The 21,148-nt window shown below is 30.0% G+C and overlaps 2 protein-coding genes across 2 annotated transcripts in view; both read left to right on the top strand.

The window, feature by feature from the left end:
• Positions 1–5,338: 5,338 nt before the first annotated feature.
• Positions 5,339–21,148, top strand: part of LOC113393894 (serine/threonine-protein kinase RIO1) — a 208,745-nt gene continuing 192,935 nt past the window's right edge. The window contains exon 1 of the mRNA XM_026631002.2: positions 5,339–5,348. The gene's annotated coding sequence lies outside the window, so the exon portion shown is untranslated. The remainder of the gene's footprint in view (positions 5,349–21,148) is intronic.
• The window catches only part of LOC113393947 (collagen alpha-1(XVIII) chain-like), a 163,926-nt gene continuing 153,745 nt past the window's right edge, over positions 10,968–21,148 (top strand). Inside the window, exon 1 of the mRNA XM_026631074.2 lies at positions 10,968–11,287. Within this exon, the coding sequence (XP_026486859.2) occupies positions 11,274–11,287 (14 nt within the window). The 5' untranslated portion in view covers positions 10,968–11,273. The remainder of the gene's footprint in view (positions 11,288–21,148) is intronic.

Below are 21,148 nucleotides of genomic sequence, written 5' to 3' on the forward strand. Positions count from 1 at the left end.
CCAGTGTAACTACAGGCACAAGGGACATAATATCTTATAAATGAGTTATTGAATCTTAGCAAACTTCTTTGGCCAAACTTCACAAGTTGTCTGTGAGAGATCAATATAAGAGATAAGACCGCCTGTGCCATTAATTTCTGTTCCATCTGAGTAATACTTAACATTTTGAGCAACTAAGTATAGACAAATACTCTTATCTGTTAATTTCAAAGTATTTATTGAATTTTTCTACAGAATAATGTTTAAAGAGTATCCTCTTTAATCTTATGGGGGGTAAGAAAGAGATAGCAATATTATCAAACGTTCTAGTACTTTTTTAATCTTCTTATAAATTCAACAACATATCTCCAATAAACGTTTTCTGTGTACTCTCAGGCGGTTACAAGGGAAATATTTAAAGCCAACGGCCACATACCTTCGTGTTATCGTAGTTTATTTCGCACGGTTTCCAAACTGTGCATGCTTTTCGACCAGTTCAAGTAGATCCCTCGTGTCTTCCTCGGTTCTTTGAATACGTAGGGATCTAGGGCTTAATGGGGTGTGTTAGGTGCCAAGTTGAAGTGGCTACTACTCGGCTTGTAGGGTAAGGAAGTACATCTTTACGATCCTCGATGTGACCGCAGCGTCCGTAAACACGCTTGATGCTCGATTTTACGCGCGCAACATAGTTTAATATTAATTTAGTTGGAGGGTCTTTCTTAATACAGTAATATAAGGTCAAGTTTCAAAATCAAGTGGTTCAATGAAATTGTTGCTGAAATAGTTAAGACGTTAATTAAAAGATATGTGTATTTAATCTAACATTTTGGTTTTTTTTTAATTGATTCAAGAGGAAGGTTTATATGTATAATACATGCACAATATAGTAGAGAAACACCGATAATTTTAGAGGTTTCTAACGTGATGTCGTAAATAAACACACATTTTTGCGCTTACATTGCAAACGCTAGCTGAACCCTACGAGGTAGATCAAAATAATATACTGCAGTATTGTACACCTTAAAAAGGTCTTCAGAAAAGGCCGAAATAGTATATGTCTATCTCTTAGGGATAACCCACAATAACCATTTTTTATCCTTTTCATTTTAGGAGAAATAACGGTTTATTTGCGAAGCAATTTTGAGCAATACAGCATTGATCCTTATCCAATTACGTACCTTAAATACATTGTGCATTTAATTTAAATCAATATTGCTTCGTAAAGCATGTAATTTAAATTAATATTTTTGAAGATATTACAGATTTAAAACGCAGGCACATAGCGGTTTGTATTGTCTAATGACTGAAAAACTATGAACGTTGTCAGACATTCTGTAGTATATTTAGTATCAGCATTGCACCCGTGCGAAGCCAGAGCGGCTCGTTAGTAAGATATATAACATAGATCAATCTCATCTCACATAACGTATATTTTTTAAGTTTTAATTAAAGATCAACAATCGTTTCTGTTAAACGAAAGATTATTGTATGACCGTTTAAAAAATAAACAACTAAAGCAATAATGGAATTACGCGGTTCAGATATAAAATACTTTCACTACTAGCAGTCACTTACCTGATCGCTATATTTTTTTAATATATCATTATTTCGTTATATTAATATGTTTTTAAGTATTTTATATGAGGTTTTATACTCGTTGAAATTTCCTATTCATGTTGCAGAATTTTAAACGATGAAATGGACATGTGAATTTCGCTTGGGTATTTTTAAATGGACGTGGCGACGTTATTAAATATTTTTTGAAACATTTTATCACAAATTCCGCATTTCAAAAAGTTGAACTTAAAAGTAATCTTTTCGTTTAAATACCATTTGAAAAATAATAATTAAATATCTGAGTTCTTTAATAATCTAAATATCAAATAAGATATTTGATTTTAAATATAGTAGGAATATTTATATAGGTGTATAAGTTCAGTGCCCTATATGTTCTGATTTGATTGAAATGTGAATTAGAGGCTTGTTTTTTTACAGCTCTAAAGGACAGACAGCAGACAGTTCAGTATTTGGTATACATTTCAATGTTAATAATAGCTTCATAGTTCTACGCTTTACTGAGAAAAAGGGCTTTGACAGATTAATTAATTGATCTCTTGTTCGGCAGTGAAGGTAAGCATCGTGAGGAAACATGCATGCGTCTAATTTCAATTAAATTCTGTCACATGTGTCCACCAAACCGCATTAAAATAACCTGGTGGAATTACCTCCAAACCTTCTCTCTAAAGAGAGATAGCCAAATGCAATATTTGCAAGCTGTGACTTATATCATTTATATTTTTCATGGATAATATTCTATTGAGTACTCCCAATTGTTTTTGGTTGGTGACAGGCAAACAGACGGATAGTATAATGACTGCTAGGTTTTGCTTCGACGTATTCAATGTAGAGAATTATAACAAAATTACTGTCGGAACGAATATGTGTCTGAATTTGAGGTATTGGATTTGTATCGCCCTCAATGTATTTTTATAAACATTGAAACATACCACCTGGCGTGACTTTTTTAAACATATCGACGTCAAAGATGAAAAAATATATTGAAACAATTTGTATCTGCCAATTTTCAATTGTAAACAGCAGATTAATATAAAATCATATGTAAATATAAATTTTTATATTGAAATCATATGTATCCCCTTAGTCGAATAAAATAAAGCACTTTAAAATCTCCTAAAGTAATGTTCATACAAATAACTAAGTTTAATTTAAGCAGTGCCGATGGAATAGCATACATTTATAGCCTCTGAGAATTATTTTCTGTCGACATTTATGTATACTAGAAAACTTTACGTACGCTCCCATAACGTTGATTGCCGAGAGCGATCTCTAGGGGACAGTTAACTTCACCAAAATTATCGTTAGGAAGCAACATACATACGTGTTAAATTGAGATTCTGTTAACATTGTTATTTACTATATAGGTAAAATAATGAAATCGTTGGCAGTAACTTAATATTATTATAAAATATATTAAATATATTATACTAAAACTTTTGTATATAACATTATAAGATTATATATTCAGAAACACTTGTTTATTCATACATCCAAACATGGTTATTTGGTTATTTTGATGTTTTTTTATTTTGTTGAAGATTTCGTAATATGCAAAAATTCAAATGGACGAAGCCACGGCGCAAACCTAATTCATTTTAATTATATTTTTATTATATGCTTATTATATATACAACGTATATATATAATAATATTTACAACGTATATATATATATACATATTTTTATTATCATGCCATATATCTAAAGTAATTGGATTTAAAATCAACTATTTGCATGTTTAAATATTTGTAAGTGACGTAAATAGTTATCGTTCAGTTTTTCGATGTTTTTGTAAAATATAATACCACTTTATAAGATAATTTGTATTTTCTTGTATAATTTTTGTATTATTTTTTTCTGTTAGAAAGACGCGTTTACGCGTTTCCCCCATGTGAAGTGGGAAGGTGGGGGTGGAGACATAAGACTCACCGGTGATGAATGCACCGGAATACCCACTAAAGAACCAGCTATACCAACTCCGTACCTTCGGGTTGCGTCACAGGCTTTTTTTATTGCGCCTGTTTGTGATGTTTACGTGCAAAATATTATATCAATGTTACGTAATATTCTGATATTTTTTTATAATAAATATTAACATCGATTTTCTTAAATTATTGTATACAAATTATTTTTTTTAATTATTTAATTGATCCAAAATTTAGTCATATTAAAAAGCCATGTAATATTCTACGATAATGATATTACATTGTCATCTCTGTAATATACGAAGAATATATACCTAACTATTATTACCCGAATCAAAATTGGTACTCCTTTTATTCAATCAACAAATTAAATAAAGGAATATTTTTAACCAATCAAATAACCTTACAAAATAATTTAATATTAAATATACAAATCCGACTATTATACTTTTTCGTATTTAGAATTTTTTGAACAAGAAAATATGAATTAATACTCTTTTATTACATTTAAGTAGAACTGATATGCTGAGAAAGCCCCATGGCAAGAACATGTAAATTTTAACCACATTTTGAAGACTCAAAGTGTTTTACGTCATTCATCTCGTGTTCGGCGCAGAATGAGAATATCCTGGGGAAACCCGTGTGTCAGATGAAAATCTACCATTTACTAGAACTCTCAACGGTGGAACATAGTGAAATATTCTCAAAACTTTCTAAATAAAAGGAAAGTAGGCCTTATTCTAGCAGACAATCATTTTCCGGCTGTTAATTTATTTTGACAGAAAACACATAGGTACCGTGCTATAATTGCATGTCACAGTCTTTTGTGTCAATGTGTTTTGTGTCAACGTGGTCTGCACGGAATTACCTAACACAATTCCATACAGACTCCATTTCAAAAATCTAATTAAAATGATACGTTGTAAACTTATTATTTTCTATTATTTTTATAATTCGGAATGTAAGTAGTTCATAAACATTTATTGTAATAGAAAGAAAACAAGAAGGAGTAGTTTATTTATAATTATAAAACGAAGTATAAAAAGCGTAACAAAATAATAAAAATAAACAAAGTATATATATCTAAAAAAACCACAACAATAAAGAACAGAAAAACCAAAAAAAAAAACGATTTGATAGTTGTTTATATATACATATATGAACTCCTAACAATTTAATGATAGATCTCAAAACATATAACATAAAGTGAATATTAGGAAAATTTACAATATTAGTGATGTTTAGTAGAATAACTTTCCTGTAACGACACTAGATGCGCCTTTACTAACCACTACCAGCACCTATTAAGGCTATCACCAGTGACAGCACCGGTAGCTAGTACCATGAATATTTAATACGTTCAGAGGTCATCTACCCCATCAATATCCTCCTCGTAACATCGTCTACATCTTCCTCATATAAAACATGTTTTCAAAAATACTTTTAACATTTTGGAATAATATTTTTTTAAAAATAAAGATAGTATTTTTAATGAGATGTGCACAATCGTAGAAGTCGAGTAAGAGCTGAATTTAAAACGAAAGGTCTTTTTAACTGTCTTGATGCCGAAGACGGAAAAGAATCTATTATGAATTTTTCTTCAATATTTCATTTGGAAAGTTCGCTTTGAATTTAATTTCAAATAACAGCATTAACTTGAAATCATTTAAACGTAGAGTGCAGACAGGCAGTAACTTAACAAGAAATTTTATTTGATAATAAAATTATTTATTAAAGAAATCTGTGCAGCAGGAATCTTCTTCTATCTAAGAGAATCATTGGAGCAACTTCAGTGCGGACTGGTGTATTACGTGTGGCAGAATTTCAAACAACACATGTATTCAGTGAAAATTATATGTAACCTCAGGTATATTATTGCTTAAATTGCAATATTATCTATAACATAATTTACTGTCTTAGTCATCTTAGTCATAACATACTGTATGTATAAAGATACAGAGATAAGTTTAAAGAAATTGAGTAATGAGCCATTATGATAACGTATATACAAAATCAAATGTATAAAAATCATAATCATTTAACAGGTTCCTATGGACTTGTAGCCCTCGATGATCGTGTTCTAAATTTAAGTGCAAGTAAAAATAAATCAACAGTATTTAAATAAATCAAAGTCACAACTAATTCTCGTATTAATGACGGTACTAACTTTAAGAATTAAGCCGTTTAATCTCACATGGGAATCCCTTATTCCGTGATTACTATCGTAATGTATACATATGTTGTCCTCGTAGGTGATTACTGATTCCTCAATCGTGCCTCAGAGAGCACATTAAACGATCCCAAGTATCATTAGTTGTAAGCATCTGTAAAACTGGGACAGAGTAATAATTGTATTTTATTCATAAATGTGGGCGATTAATGCTTGAAGATTAATTTGACGCGTGAAAGGAGTGCGGGTGCGCTTATCTAAATTTAAATACATTAACTTATATAATAATATTTATTTATTTTTATGTAAAATTATTAGTTTAGTATTTATTTATATTAATGTGCTTAAATAAACATTTGTAGCTCTTAGATTATTTATTAATATTTTTCTATATTCATTTCCTCTTACCCACCAACTACCAAAATTTCAGGTACGTCTTCAATGCATTGGCTCATAATCTCTGCTTTTAAGCAAATTCATTTTGATGTGCAATAAAATCAAGTATACAAAAGACATTCAATAATTTACCAAATATAGATTAAATTTTTTTTGAGATTAGTATAATCTTCATTAGATTAATAAAATATTCATGCGTCAGAACAGTTTCATTCGTACGTTATCTATAGAAACTTGGTATTTATAAATAACTGGATATTTTACGATTGTATTGTTTATAAACAATTTTGCACTTGAAAAGTCAGTGGTACTCCCTAATATTTAACTTACGGTTACCATCTGTATGTCTGTCGTAAATATCAACTGCGCAAAATTTGACTCTTGTATAGGTAGTTAGGCAACATTCACGTTCGCAAAAGACGTTTAATAAAAGCAAACATTTACGCAGCTCACTATTGGACACGTTTCACCGTCAGAGTAACCAAAGTTGTAATTAGCAGCTGCTGAAACAGCAAATTAAACGTCCTTTCGTGTGACAAATTTACGTGAGACTGTCGCTTTCCGTGGGGGCCAATTTGGTAACTAACCGATAAATACGAAATACAAACAAAACTATGACGTAACTTGTCACATGAATCGGCGATTTTTTATTTTTATTTTGCACAGAATAATAATACTACATTAGTTACGAAATGATGGTTTATAAAGTTTCAAACGAAGCCCGCCCGGCGCTAGTGACACGAGACACGTTGGTCACAGCAATCAAAGTTGTAATTAGCACTGAAACACCAAATTAAATGCCCTTTCATGTGACAAATTTACGTGAGATCACCGCTTTGCTCTGGGGTATATTCGGTAACTAATCGAAAAACGTGTGCGCAAGCAAAATTAAGCTAGTATTTGACTTTAGTTAATCTTTTTCCGAATTTCATTGCTGGAAAGAGATCAAAATTTCACTAGATAAATATTTTTTATATCAACGGATACATATATAAAAAAAAAACGAAAAATTTTGTTTTTTTTTTTTATCGTAGATGTTTAACAATAAATAAGTGCACAGTAGCACTAAGCAAAGATTATAACTTATAAAGCTAACATCGAGATATTAAAAAAATATTATATTTAAAATATTATTTTGTTTCAATAGTCGCTTGGATATATTTTAGGTCCATTAAATATGAAGCTTCCACATGAGTGCAGTATTTAAAGTGTCCGCAACACGTTTCGACGTGGTTGCTATTAGCAAAGTCGTAATTAGCAGCTACTGAAACAGAAAATTAACCGTTCTTTCATGTGATAAATTCACGTTAAACTGTTTCCGCTCTCGTATGTTATTTCATATTTACTACTAACATAATACAACTTCAAATGTGCATAATATATTTGAAAATCGAATTAATATTTCGATGACCTCGAGTATTAATATATCTGGTATCTATTTATTTATTTTTATTTGTAAGTCAACGGTGAACACATTCTATGATGAAATTTAAATTAAAAATATATGATTAACATTATACTCAATTACATGCAAACTCGACATTCAGTTTATAAAATTATTCAATTTTTTATATTTAATTTTACCTTTGAAAATTACAAATATTGTAAAAATTTAATACAAGCTATTTTTGTTTATTATATTAATTCATAAAATAATTTTAATATGTATTTATCAAAAAAATAAAAAGAAAAACAAAAAATAATGATAGTAAGTTAAAAATAACTTTAAAAATTAAAAACTTACCATCCAATTGGATATACTTAAAATAAAGCTGTCTACCGATTACCAGTGTATTCATATCACAATCAAGTCTGGGCATAAACTTTTATATAATGTCTATATCTATAGGTACATAATCAATACTTATCTTCTTGATTTAAATGAAAAAAAATATATATATTTACATTCATAATCATAAATAGTTAGTACCTATTAGAACATGAATCTTAAACGAAGATGGCGAAACCATAATTTGTATTTATAATTTAATTCTTGAGCTATGGAGAAGGCAACCATCGTGAGAAAACTGCATGACGTGACGGATTTAAATCTGCCATATTTATCCATCAATCAACTTACGTTGGTGGAATTACCTCTAAACCGTATTCTATAAAAAGAGAATATTAGCTTGGGACATTTAAAGTGATATAAGTCCTTGACAATTTATTGTCATTGGAATTATAAGTAGTATTATATTTGACCATAATTTATAACAATGAAGTGTCATACATGTCCGTATCAAAATTTGACCGTAGCAATAAATGAGGAACGATAAATTTATAGTTCATTGATTCCATTATTCATTCGATTCATTTCATTGCATTTGTTACATTTGTAACGGTTTGCATAACTTTTGTATTTGATTTTAATGTAACTACGTACATCTTTGAATAGAAATAATACGAAAATAAAAAATAAAAAAAGACAATTGGATACGTAAAATAGTGTGACTTTTGATTTTTAACCCGTTTTTTTTTCTCGGTAAAACCCAATTCTGAATCAAGTTAAAGCAATCACACAATTTACGTTTAATTGAATCTTCTAAAATTACGATTCAGGAGTGCATGTTGAACTTACTTAAATAAGTGTATATAACTTACTTAAGTAGTGTAATAAGTGTACTTTGATTTGTCTTGTTTTTTTATATGTAGTAAAAATTACTATTGCTGGTTAAGATTATTTTTTTATAATTTGGTGTAAAATTCGACAGCTTTAAAATAATGTTAGAATCACAAAAATATAATTCTTTACGTTTTAAATTAATTCATGGTTTATATCAGAAGAATTAACGAGTGCTTTAAGAATAGAACCCGTTTATATTTAAATGCGGTTATGTGACATTTTCAAGCGTAGACGGGTGATATTTTGGAAATTAGGCGTCTATTTATTATTATATTTCATTTTACGTCACAAGTATCGGTTTTATGTTTTGCGGACGATAATTAAGTAGATAATTAAGCAATCATTTGTGAAATATTGACCTGTTATTCTGTGGTTCGACGTGACAAACAGTTAATACGTTTCAGCGGTACATTTTACGTTACTTTTAACGTACATAATGTGTTTAAGTGAAAATTATGATAATATATATTATATTATTTTATATGTAGGTAAAATAATGGAAATGTAATTCGTTCCCCAATAAGTACATAATTATATTTTTATGAAAACTATAAAATCTATTGATTTTCATCTATTTTTCACGGGTCTCACGAGTGTGTATTATAACATGCGGTAGTTTTTACAAATTCGCTAATTTTTCACGATCGAACTACTGAACCGATTTTGATAAAATTTAATGTGAATCAAGCTTCAACCTCATGCAAAGGCATAGGCATAGTTTTTTAACAAAATACCTGACGACCAATCCCTAAAAATCGAGCAAAACCGCAGGCGAGAACTAGTACACATATAATATATTAAATTAGGATTTTGAATTTGGAGTAATATAAAAATAAAGTTATTGCTATTTTATACTCAATAATTACGTTCTCTCTGAATAAAAAAACATTTCGATGTAGAAGAAGAACATACTCGCTTAGTTAATTAACAACCACTTAGTCATTTCTAAGGAATACGTGAACGAGACAGACTGTTACGACATGTTAAACATGTCCTGTTTTCCTCTACAACACTATCATTCAATTATATATGTAGTATGTATTGGCTATTGTATCGCTGCCTCGCTTAAATCATTCATCCCATTGGGATGAACACATCTGACTCATTACCATCGCATGTGCATTAGGTGCAATGCAATTGATACCACACAAACGCTTGAGTATAAAAAATACAATCACAAGTCATCTTATTCTTAACTATATTTTAAGTAAAAAGTAATATCCTAGTTGACTATTTTATTAATAGTAATATATATGAATGAATCTTTTGGATGTTTAGTTAAAAAAGCATAATTTAATTCTTGGCGTATTAAATTTTGTTTTAGGGTTTAATATTTTCACAATGGTCAGTAAATTTAAATAAAACTCAAAAGAACCCTCGATAACTGTTTTATTCGTGTTAATATTATAATTTATTTAAATCTTATAAACATTAGTAACCTTATTTTCGAAATTTCTAATTCATAATAAATAAAAATAATCATTTCACTATCTTAATGTGATGTACCCGAAGTCGTACACCGTGATTTATATATATTTATATGTATACGATAAGCAAATCCCAATGAACGTATCTGTTTCGAACATTTCATTGTATTTATAGAAAAATTAAACATAATTAAGCGCCACTGGCCTCTTTAGCGCTTGGCTTAGTGACCCTTGGGTTACATGGACGTACTCAGTCTTGCATACAATCTATGCTATTCAAATATAACAAGTTACATCAATATTTACACTTCTCTTTCAATAAACTCGCTCTTAAACGAAAGAGAAATTGATTGTAACATATCTTACAAAACAAACTTAAACGCAAGTCATCCAGCAACAAAAGGCTCGAATAAAACGCGGCAACTTTAAATTCCTCCAAAACAAGACAAAAGGAAACGATCGTAATAAGAAGTGAAACTTTTTCAATATCGCTCGAACAATGGTCCCTCCTTTTTATTCCTTCGTTCGAAATCACCCGGGACACTAAAAACGATATCTTTCCGAACATTATATAGCGTTCGAGAGCATTGGGTGCGAGATTACGATCTAGGTCCACAATGCACTTTTCATTTCCGTGGACCATACACACACGCATTTACGCACACTAAACGACAGTACGAAAATACTCTGTGTGTATCGTCCCATATTCTAGCTCATCTCGCTGGGCTTACCATATCGGTTCCAGGCGAAATTATGTCTAATCGGGATGAGAGAAAGTCGGTTTTCCCGTTTTGCTTGTATCGCATTGGAAGGGCGGTCGTCGCGTAAGCTACGGGCCACGTGCACCTCGACAACTTGCGCTTAGTTCTTCACGAACTGTGTGGGAGGTTAGAACGCTACATGAATTATACGAGCATGTGTCGTCAATGTCATGCGCCTTAGCGTGCGTTCGCGAAAAAGCGCTTTCCGCTATCAAACCGCGGGTGTCGACCACGTGATTTTGACAGTCGATGTAAAAAGCCGGTCAAAATAATGCAGTACGCTTGAAGCGGTGAAAGTGTTTTTATTTCTGATGAGATAAATAATTAGCCGGCTATGTTTTGAACGATGACCGTTTAGATCAAAGGATTCAGATCAAAGGTGACACTTAAATATTACGATATCTCTTCGCACAATATGGAGTGTCTTCGGTAAGTGTTTGTATATGATTTTAATTACTCTTCCTTGATATTATAGTAAATTATGATATTTATTTTATTGAAAATTGTGTTTCTCTTAATTTTATGAATTACTTTCATTCAAAGTTACGGTTATATCTTATAATATCTTGAAACTTGAATTACAAATATTATAGTATTAATTTTTCGAGTAGTATTTCTGAGTTCGAAGATAAAGTTCATATAAATATAGGTAAAGTGATTATTAGATATTATGAAGCGATCGATAAGTTATCTATAACTAACAAAGAATTTTAATGAGCTATTTCGTCCTGAACTCATTGTTTATGGATAGATATACAACTGCGCATGCGCGAGAGTATGTCAACAAACTCGGGGTTAGGTTGCTATGTGCTGAAATTAATTATTTATTACCAATATACATGATTATGTAGGTCTTCTATATTTAGTCGTATTAATTCTCCTATCGTTACAAATTGAAATATGCCGTTTTAATAATTTAACAATAGTGTATCATTTAGATAACATTTAAATAAACAAATAACGAAAGTTCAAAAGTCTAACATAATTAATTTCATCCTCACGCACACATGTGCATTAGTTACAACTGGATAAAATTATTTCAGCTTAAATTTGCAAATATGTAAACCAACACAAATAAATTTAACAGGTTCATTAGTCTTGGAGATACGCGCGAACAAATGCACGTTTAAATAAATTGTTTTTAATTAATTAAACACTGTCCTTTCTTTGTATAACATTGATAATGGATAAATAAATACACATTGAATATACACTTGTATTATCTGGCTTTGTATGTGAATCGTCCAATTAGTAATTCTTAGACACACAATTGACTAAAGTCATAAAAGCAGTATGCGAATTCCGTCATAACCGTTTAGTATTTTATAACAGTGTAATTGTATTGTAATGAAAAATATGAACCGAATTTAAATGATAAATAGTATTCATACAATCTATTCATCTGTTTCCAATGGAATCAATTGTTTTTCGGCTTTACTCGCGCGAAATTTATAAAACACAACTCTTTCAACTCCCGTTTTACCCCCCTAAGGTTGGAGTTTCGTAAAATCCGTTCATAGCGGATGTTTACATCCTATGAGGAATCTACCGGCCAGATTTCAAGTTTGTATGTGTTACAGTGTCTGAGATTTCGTGATTAATCAGTGAGGGGTATTTCGCTTATATATATATATAACTTCGTAAGAAAATACGTAAAAGAAATACGGTGCTTATATAGAATACTAGTTATTACTCGCGGCTTTGCTCGCGGGTGGTCATAAGTTGTTAAGTATAAAAAAGTAGCCTATATATCCTTGAGTTTCAAGTTTGGTTCGTACCAAATTTCATCAATTTCAGTTCAGTAGTTTAGAGAAAGACAGAAAGACTGAGTTACATTCGCATTTAAAACATTTGTATAGATAATATAGTTTGTTATTTTTTTTTTAATTATAATTCAACATATGGCTTATAAAATAGGTTTTACTTATAATCAATTTGTTTGTTTGTAAGTCTTAAGATAGTACAAAACGACTTGATATATTTTTAATGAAATGCTAACTACAATTGTAACCTTTACATTTATTATATTGATTATGTTTCTCGAATGAAATAAAAATTATGATATATATAAAACTGTCTGTGAATGCGAAATGCGCATGAATCGAGCGCTTATTACAGTATCAGTAAATATATTTAAGGACTATCTATTAACAAGATAATTTATGATAATACCGCTAATCGATGAGTATCACTTTAGGTCCTCAAATGAGATCTGTCAAAGCAAATTCAACTTTAGACGTAAACGTATTGTAATAACATAAGTATCTTTTTTGAATGGCAAATTACTAAATAATTATATTAATACGTAAATTTAAAACATCTAAATGACACAAGTAAGTCATTTATAAATGGACCTCCTTTGAAAGTGAAAGCATACGTATCCTATCACGCTGCTCCAGTTCTGGTCGGTGGATACACATGTGGCATAATATGTAGACAGGTGCAGGTTTCATCACGATGTTTTCCTCGAACGAGTTGAACGATAAACTGAAGTCTAAACGCACACGAAAACGCAGTAGCTCCTGTTTGCATTTGCATTATATGTTAGTACGCCGATCTCGGCTTTATTAATATTAATATGTTAATGAATTAATCGCTTATTACGTTTTATTCCGAAATTAATAATCTTTCATTATTGACATATCTAGACAGAAAGCCAATCTGAAAACAGTTAGTCACGGTACACGCAGAGTAGCAAAGTAGGCCGAAATAATAAAGTTGGCTCGTTTATTTTAGTTCTTTTGTCGTGCGATACTCTACATTGATATATAAATAAACTAAGAAAAAAGTAAATGTCTTTCTTTATTTAATTGACATTGCTGACTCATGATTGGTCACAACACAGTCGAATTCAAAATCATTAATTGATTGTCGATAATTTTTCAATGGTTCAGAAATGCTTTTAATTGGATTTGTTGGTTTAGAAAATTTTTTTTTGATATAATGAACTTTTGAAATTTCGATTAAAAAAATTTATGATCTCCAACGAGTCAAGGAAATAAAGATTTTTGTGAAACATCTGTTTTTTATTAATCTATATCTATTCGAATATAATATAAATATTATAAATGCGAAAGGAACTCTGTCTCTTACGGTTTCACGGCTCGGTATGAAGCCATCTCGATGCCCCAGTAAGTAATTTTTTTATATCTAAAACCTACGATAGTCCCAACCCCCTCAATACGCGATCGTTTCTCTGTGTCTTTTATGAGTTATTCAGTCATAGTTTGTAGCGCCGTAATATTCGAATTTAAAATTAATTTGGAACTATTTTAACGTGGATGATCATAAGGTGAATTCAATCATAGAGCAATCACAAAAAGCTATTATACATATATTGTCCGACATAAAAGTTAAGAAATATAATTTGCTAATTATAAGTATACAGCGATCTCATGAAGCGTTACGCAGGTACATATCTAAGATGAAGATATAATACCGTTTATCTTAAGACCACCCGGAAGTTTTGATATTGAATGTGTTACAAATTCTTTTTTTAAACACAAGCAAAATGTCGCATATATTTTTAATATTAGACAATAATAAGCTTTATACCACAAGTAAATAAGTCTTTGAATAACAAAAACGTGTGGTTTATTTTATTACCATTATCTTCTAAATCATTATAAAATCAACAAATGTATTACAATTTGTTAATAATTATTACAATTTATATAGAATAATAAATCATTATCTATAAGATGCTCTTGTTGAGGCCTTGAGCCAAAATCGTGAACTTAAATATTATCTGTACATAATCCGCCTTTCTTGAGGTTATTAGTGGCGTCTTCGCTTTCATTGTAAGAGCTCAGCGGGTACTCGTTCGAACTCTTCGTCAAAACTATAAACATTTTTAAGTATCGTAAATTAAGGTACGAATACATTCTTAAATCTTCGTACCTCATTGTAACATGGCTGTATAATATATTTCCTTGCATAATAATTATTCATTAATTAAATAAAAAAACTTAAACATTATTTTAATTTCTTAACTTGTAAAATATATTTTTAAAAAGGGAAATCAATAAAAATAAAACCTAAAACAATGTACTTCCATACGGAAAAATTCTATTTTTAAATTAAATGCAAGTAAAGACACAGGAAGTAGGTTATATGACGTAACATATCTCATACCTAAAATAACACTGACTAGCCCTCTGTGTATGTCGGGATGCTTCAAACTGCAGTAGAATATTGATAAGAAAGCCCGGTGTACTCAATTGATTTTTAAAGAAGGACACGACACGACATTTCAAACAAATGCGTTTACTTTTGAAGAGTATGAACGCGTTGTATTTTTACATCACGTATACCAACGGAAAATATATTCATACCGTTCGTAGGCAATTTGTCATATGTTTTATTTCTCACAAGCAATTTGTTTCGCGCGTTGCTAAAATTTCCAAAATTAGACACGTCGGAAATTCACTTACAAAAAACAGAGGGATCTAATGAAAATGAATCATTCCTCTGGTTTATTTCGTTTTAGTTTTAACAACGCAAAGTCAAGGTGGGTCGACGAACTTCGTGGGCATTTTGACGGCCGTCAATATCCACCGCACCCTGTTTCGCTTTCATTGAATAAATATTTATAGTTTATCATTTGATTTTAAGACGTCAATGACGTATAAGATATCCGTGCGCCGTCGATAACGTTGTCTGAACTATTATTTGAGCTCGCACTATCAGAAATAGAACTAAACGTCTATTATTAGAGTTCTGTAACGTGAAATTGTAAGTCTACATCAATTTAACTGTCGGCATTTTCCATTTTAATGAGGATAATGAACGACCTTATTCTTAAATCATTTATAACTTGCTGACGTCATTTTTTGCATATCTATTTGAATAATACAGATTTAGCTAATTTCTTTTAGTCTTATAATGCATATTATTAATTTGTTTTTTTTTTATATTTCTAAGCACTTTTAATATAATATATAAATACATAATGGGATTGTTTTAAATATATATGAACATTTTAAATTAAAACAATAGTATCCTATTTAAATATTATTTCTAAAAGTGTTATGAAATATGATGCAGATTTCTAAAGATGCAAATCTAAACATTATCACACCAATTTATCAACAAACAGTTTTTGCTGACGCTACCGTTTTCAAGGTCGACGTTTGGTCGCGTCGATGTTATCCGAATCTATACCAAAGAATCATCTAAAGCTGATCTGATGTACGATAGTCGATAGCTTTTATTATAACAAAAGACTGTTATTTTTAAATATACAACTGCTTATTTTAACAAATGTTTGATTGTTAATTTTGTATTACAAAATTACGTCATCAAATTATTGCGATTCGTTATAAATATTTATTAAAAAGAGAATAATTGATTTCAATAAGTAGTAAATTTATATTAAATTTTTTTTTTTTTTACCTTTGTTGTAATCAATTTATCAATACTTTTTTGCTGACGCTATGACATACAAGTTGCCTATCTTCGCTTTTTATCTGTTTGCTTAGATAGCGACCTTTGGTTAAAAACTTACTAAACCTGATTATAAGTGATTGTTGCATTGTTTGAAAATCACACTACCAAGACAGTAAGTCGATATTCCAGTTTACTGATTTGGGTGGCTTGACCGGTGATAGTAATCTTCCTAAGATTACTGTGGATATATGAAGCCTGATAATGATGGTCCATTTTTAATTCCCTCGATTAATCCTTGTTTAGTATACTCATTTGTTAAGGTATTGGTTGTTAAAGAGTGTATGCTAATGCTAAGCTGAGTTTCATTAAAATTCACCTCGTGGTTACCACAAGATGCGATCATACAAAAGTAATTTTTATACATATGTCAGTGTAATAGAGTATGTATACAATATATAGGTATAAATTGGCCTGTCATCAGGAAATGAGTAACTTAAATCTCGTAAAATTCAATCCTCGTCTATGATAATAGCTTAACGGATTACTTGTGGCACGCATATAAATTATTCCAAGGATGCGCGTGACATTCAACGGGAATCAAACCCGGATTGTATATAATTTGTGCACCTGGTGCTTTACATATACGTTTGCATCGTGTCACATAACGTCCCGCTTTATTTGTGTAATGTTTTTCGTCGTTTGTTTTATTAGTGATGTAAAACTAGTACAGGATTACTGAAAGTAGAATTACAAGGTCATGTCACGTTTGAAGTTTCCGCGCTTAAAAAATATAGATGGTCTATGGTTATGTAAGTGAGAAAATGGGAGCAGTATCTTTTTTCACAAAATTAGAATCGTATGGGCATATTTTAAAGATAAAAATAAATATTTTCAAATATTAAAAAAAAATCAATGACTATAATTAAATAAGATTTTTAATAACACAAGCCATAAAGCACTTTCGTCTTCTTAGACTAAGATTAAAAAGCATGATCATTATCAATTTAATTAGAAAAAAAAATGTCGTCTGACAGACAATCAAATCTGCTTTTTGTAGTTGTAATTTCCTCTCCAGAAAATAATTCCGAGCGAGGAATTATCAAAGACTGTCTTTCTTTTATGTCCCTGTTAAATGTCGGAACTCGGCCATGACGAAGATTTATTATTCGAGATCTCGATATTCACACAAAAACATTCTTCATCCCATGGCTTAAATGCTCGAACAAAAACAGTAGCTGCACACGGGAATTTGTTATGGCAATTGAATTTTTTATTAACTTGTTGCGCCGCCTTGATATTGATAAATACAATCTTGTTCATATACAATAGGGTATTCTTATATTTCAGTAATATAGTGTTTATCATCAAGAGGTTTCAATTATGTTGATAATTTCAATGTATATAATATATATTATTAATATAAAGCTTATGTAAATGACAAATACATAGACGGAGATCCCGAATTGCTAATGTGTTTATGAAATAATAAAAACAATCATATTATATCGAAAATTTGTTGTCGATTCAACCAACTGCTATATCTACTTCAAACAAGTCGCTCCTAGGATATTTAAACCGATGACGATATCATAGAATTAAAGATCACAAAATAAACTTCCTTTGAGAAGGCTTTTTTTCAAACACTTTGAATGTGATGAATTCGCTTTGAATATTTGTATGATATTTATTTTATAATAATAATTTCCTGAGTTCTTGGTTAGTATATCATTATATTACATAATCTTGTAAAACTTTTTAAAATCTGTGCATAGCCAGGCAAAAGATAAAAATAAAACCTTGAAACAAAATTACAATATTTTTTGCTTAAATATCTAGTATGAGAAACTGAGTCAGCTGCAAGATATAGTGAGTCGGGGATTTATCTCATATAATCCTTTGCTCTTCCTCGTATGACGCAATGTTATATTTAATTCGTTACTACGATCTGCTAATGAAGATTTAAAGTGCATGTTTTGTACTAACCCACTTTAAGCCTATTCGTGTCACACAAATCGTGATTAAGAGTCGCTTTGTTTTAAAATATCTAATGCTGCATTTCTGTTTAGTGTTTGTAGCTATCTGTTATAAATTTTGTAAATAAATTACATAAAATATAGTAAATAAACAGAAAGTTGTTAGTGCATCCAATATTACACCGTGATCTATGAAAACATTACTATACATATATTAAGGAGCTCAAGATATAGTTGTTTGCATATTATTAACATTGGTCCTAGCAGCCGGATCAACTTTGACCAGGGAGTGATGATATCTTGGGATCGTTATCTCCGAGATCATTGGCAAAGTTTGTAATTTTGAAAACATTTCAATCGAGCACTAGATGAATATATTTTTTTACGTTTTATGCATATTAAAAAAAAAGGATTTTTAATATACTCGCATATCAAAGTCAGCGTTGCTTAAAACCAAATAAATGTATTTTAGCCAGTATTTTACAACACACACATCTTATCATGTTACAAGTAAGGAGCAATTTTCTGGTTGATATCAGCTGTTAAATGAAGTAAAAAAAATCTGTGCGCTATACTGGAAAACAATACTCATATAATTTCTTCTTTGTTCTATTTTATTCTCAAATTTTTGTTGTATTAAAAAAAAATGTTTATTATTGTAGTAATTATTTTAACTTAAGTCATAAATGACCCTCATTATTACATATGAAATGTCATGTTAAGAATTTAAATTTCAAAAGGCGTGTCCTTACAAGATGAGTCAGGTCTGCCGTCTACGTGATCAGAATGCTATGGCGCTGTGGGTTTAAGAACATCTATAAAAACATTTTTTTAGTGTAGGACCGTAATGAATTGTATTTTTATATGACCTAATTTGAATTTAATCGAATTCGATAATTAGTTTTTAATTTACTGCTTACTTTTTAATTTATTACCAGATACTATAAATATTTTATGAATTTTCACACCAGCACTTATTACAAATCATTATAATAAAACAATGGCATCTGATTTACTATTACAAATTTACATTCGTGCTATACTCGAATAGCTTTTAGAGACATTTACATAAACACCAATACGGTATGTTACTTTAAATGTATTTTTGATATATCATCTATGAACACCGTAAAAAAGAATCCATTGTAATTCATTGTGACAACTGACAACAAAATTTTCATCATCAGCGTTTACTGGCCCGTTAAGTTGTTAATTTCATATCTTAATATTCACGCCTAATGGGTGTTCAGTGTTATGAAAGTCGATTTATATTCTGGGCGCCCTTGAGTTGCATAAAGTTATAACAAGCAAAACTTAACGATATGGAACTCTTCAGTGACAAATGACGGAACATATGTCCTTAACTTTTGTATACGTACTCTTCATTTCGTATAATAAGACGTTCTCTAATTAAGTCTATTCGCTTTGGGAATCGTGTGATGATTTATTTTCATGAGTATCAAGAAAAGGAGTCTGTTTTAACTTACCATCGTTATTATTTAATTATTCTGTACATATTAATAACTTTTCAGGACATCTTCAGATCTTTAGAATTCAGATTGTAATTTAGTAGCAATTTCGGTGAATTCGTTTCTATGAATCAATTTAATATTTGTAACGTTTTGTATACTTAAAACTTATATAATTGGTGCTCAATCCTTGATATCAATATTTCAATTAATTTATTATATATAAATACTATATTAAAATACAACACGGTATTTATGTCAGAATTATTGTCACTTAACTTTGTCATGTAAGATTCTAAAGGGTATTGAAGTTATGTCTAAATGCTCACCTTCAGCTAGTAATGCAGGTTAAAATCCCACCAGAAGTGAAGTAACAATGCCGTTCCACAAACTATTGTCCTGGGATCAAAAGAACTTGGCGCAATGTTGTATAACAACATCCACATACAAAATGGTACATTGCAGGCAATTCGTTCCTACGTGAGCTGTATATTTAGTTGGGAAGGAACGCAACCTCATTAGTTCCCACGGAAAAATGCTCGGTCAAGCGGAATATCTAGGTAAAAATGAATTTTTCTAAAGTTTCATTGTTCGTACCTACTATAGCGTCATTTTTAAGTGTAAGAGTTTAAATTTCTTACATTTTTTTATGGTGATATAATAGTTCTTGACTACTCCGAAAGTATTTCGATCTTGTAGTTAAATATGCAATTTCATCTAAAGATATCAGCTTGAATGTACAAACAAACAGATTTAAAACATTTTCAAAACTCAAATTCTAGCCTTGTTATAATAGTGTATAATGAGATTATTTCAATTCATTTTACAACATTTATTATATGATCTACCACATTATAATAGTAATAAGCAGCGAATGTGTTCAATTTTAATTAAAAAGGATTTGTACACAAATTTGTACGTAATAACAAAACGATAATTTACTGAACGTTACCAATTAAACGTTTCGGTTTGAATTCAAAAGTTTAAAACGAATATTTTCTTGAAATAAATTTGTCGTAATTGTTATATATTTCCATGAACTATATAAAATGTGTTTAACTAACACAAAAGATTCATTTGCATTAGAAAATTAGCACATTGTTAACATGTAGGTGCACGGTTACTTAATGTTTGTCATGGCTTGTTATATTAGGTGCTAAAGGTATATTAAATTATGGTCTAAGACACTACGGTGTATTTAGGTCGACTATTAAGCGAATATTAAATAAGTTTAGCGTATAATTCACAATTTCGCAACCAACTCACAGAAAATTAAACTCAATAAATTTTGGTCAATATTAGAATTACTGTAATGTTATGTCATTTTATATTTTCAAACTTATTTATTGTATCACGTACTCGTATGTTATATTTTTCTATTCTTGATTTTAACTCTATTTATTATTATCTTATTATATTCTATATTATCTATCTTTGATTTTAAATCTATTTTTGCCGTA

Source organism: Vanessa tameamea, chromosome 16, assembly GCF_037043105.1.
Source record: "Vanessa tameamea isolate UH-Manoa-2023 chromosome 16, ilVanTame1 primary haplotype, whole genome shotgun sequence".
Lineage (NCBI taxonomy): Eukaryota > Metazoa > Arthropoda > Insecta > Lepidoptera > Nymphalidae > Vanessa > Vanessa tameamea.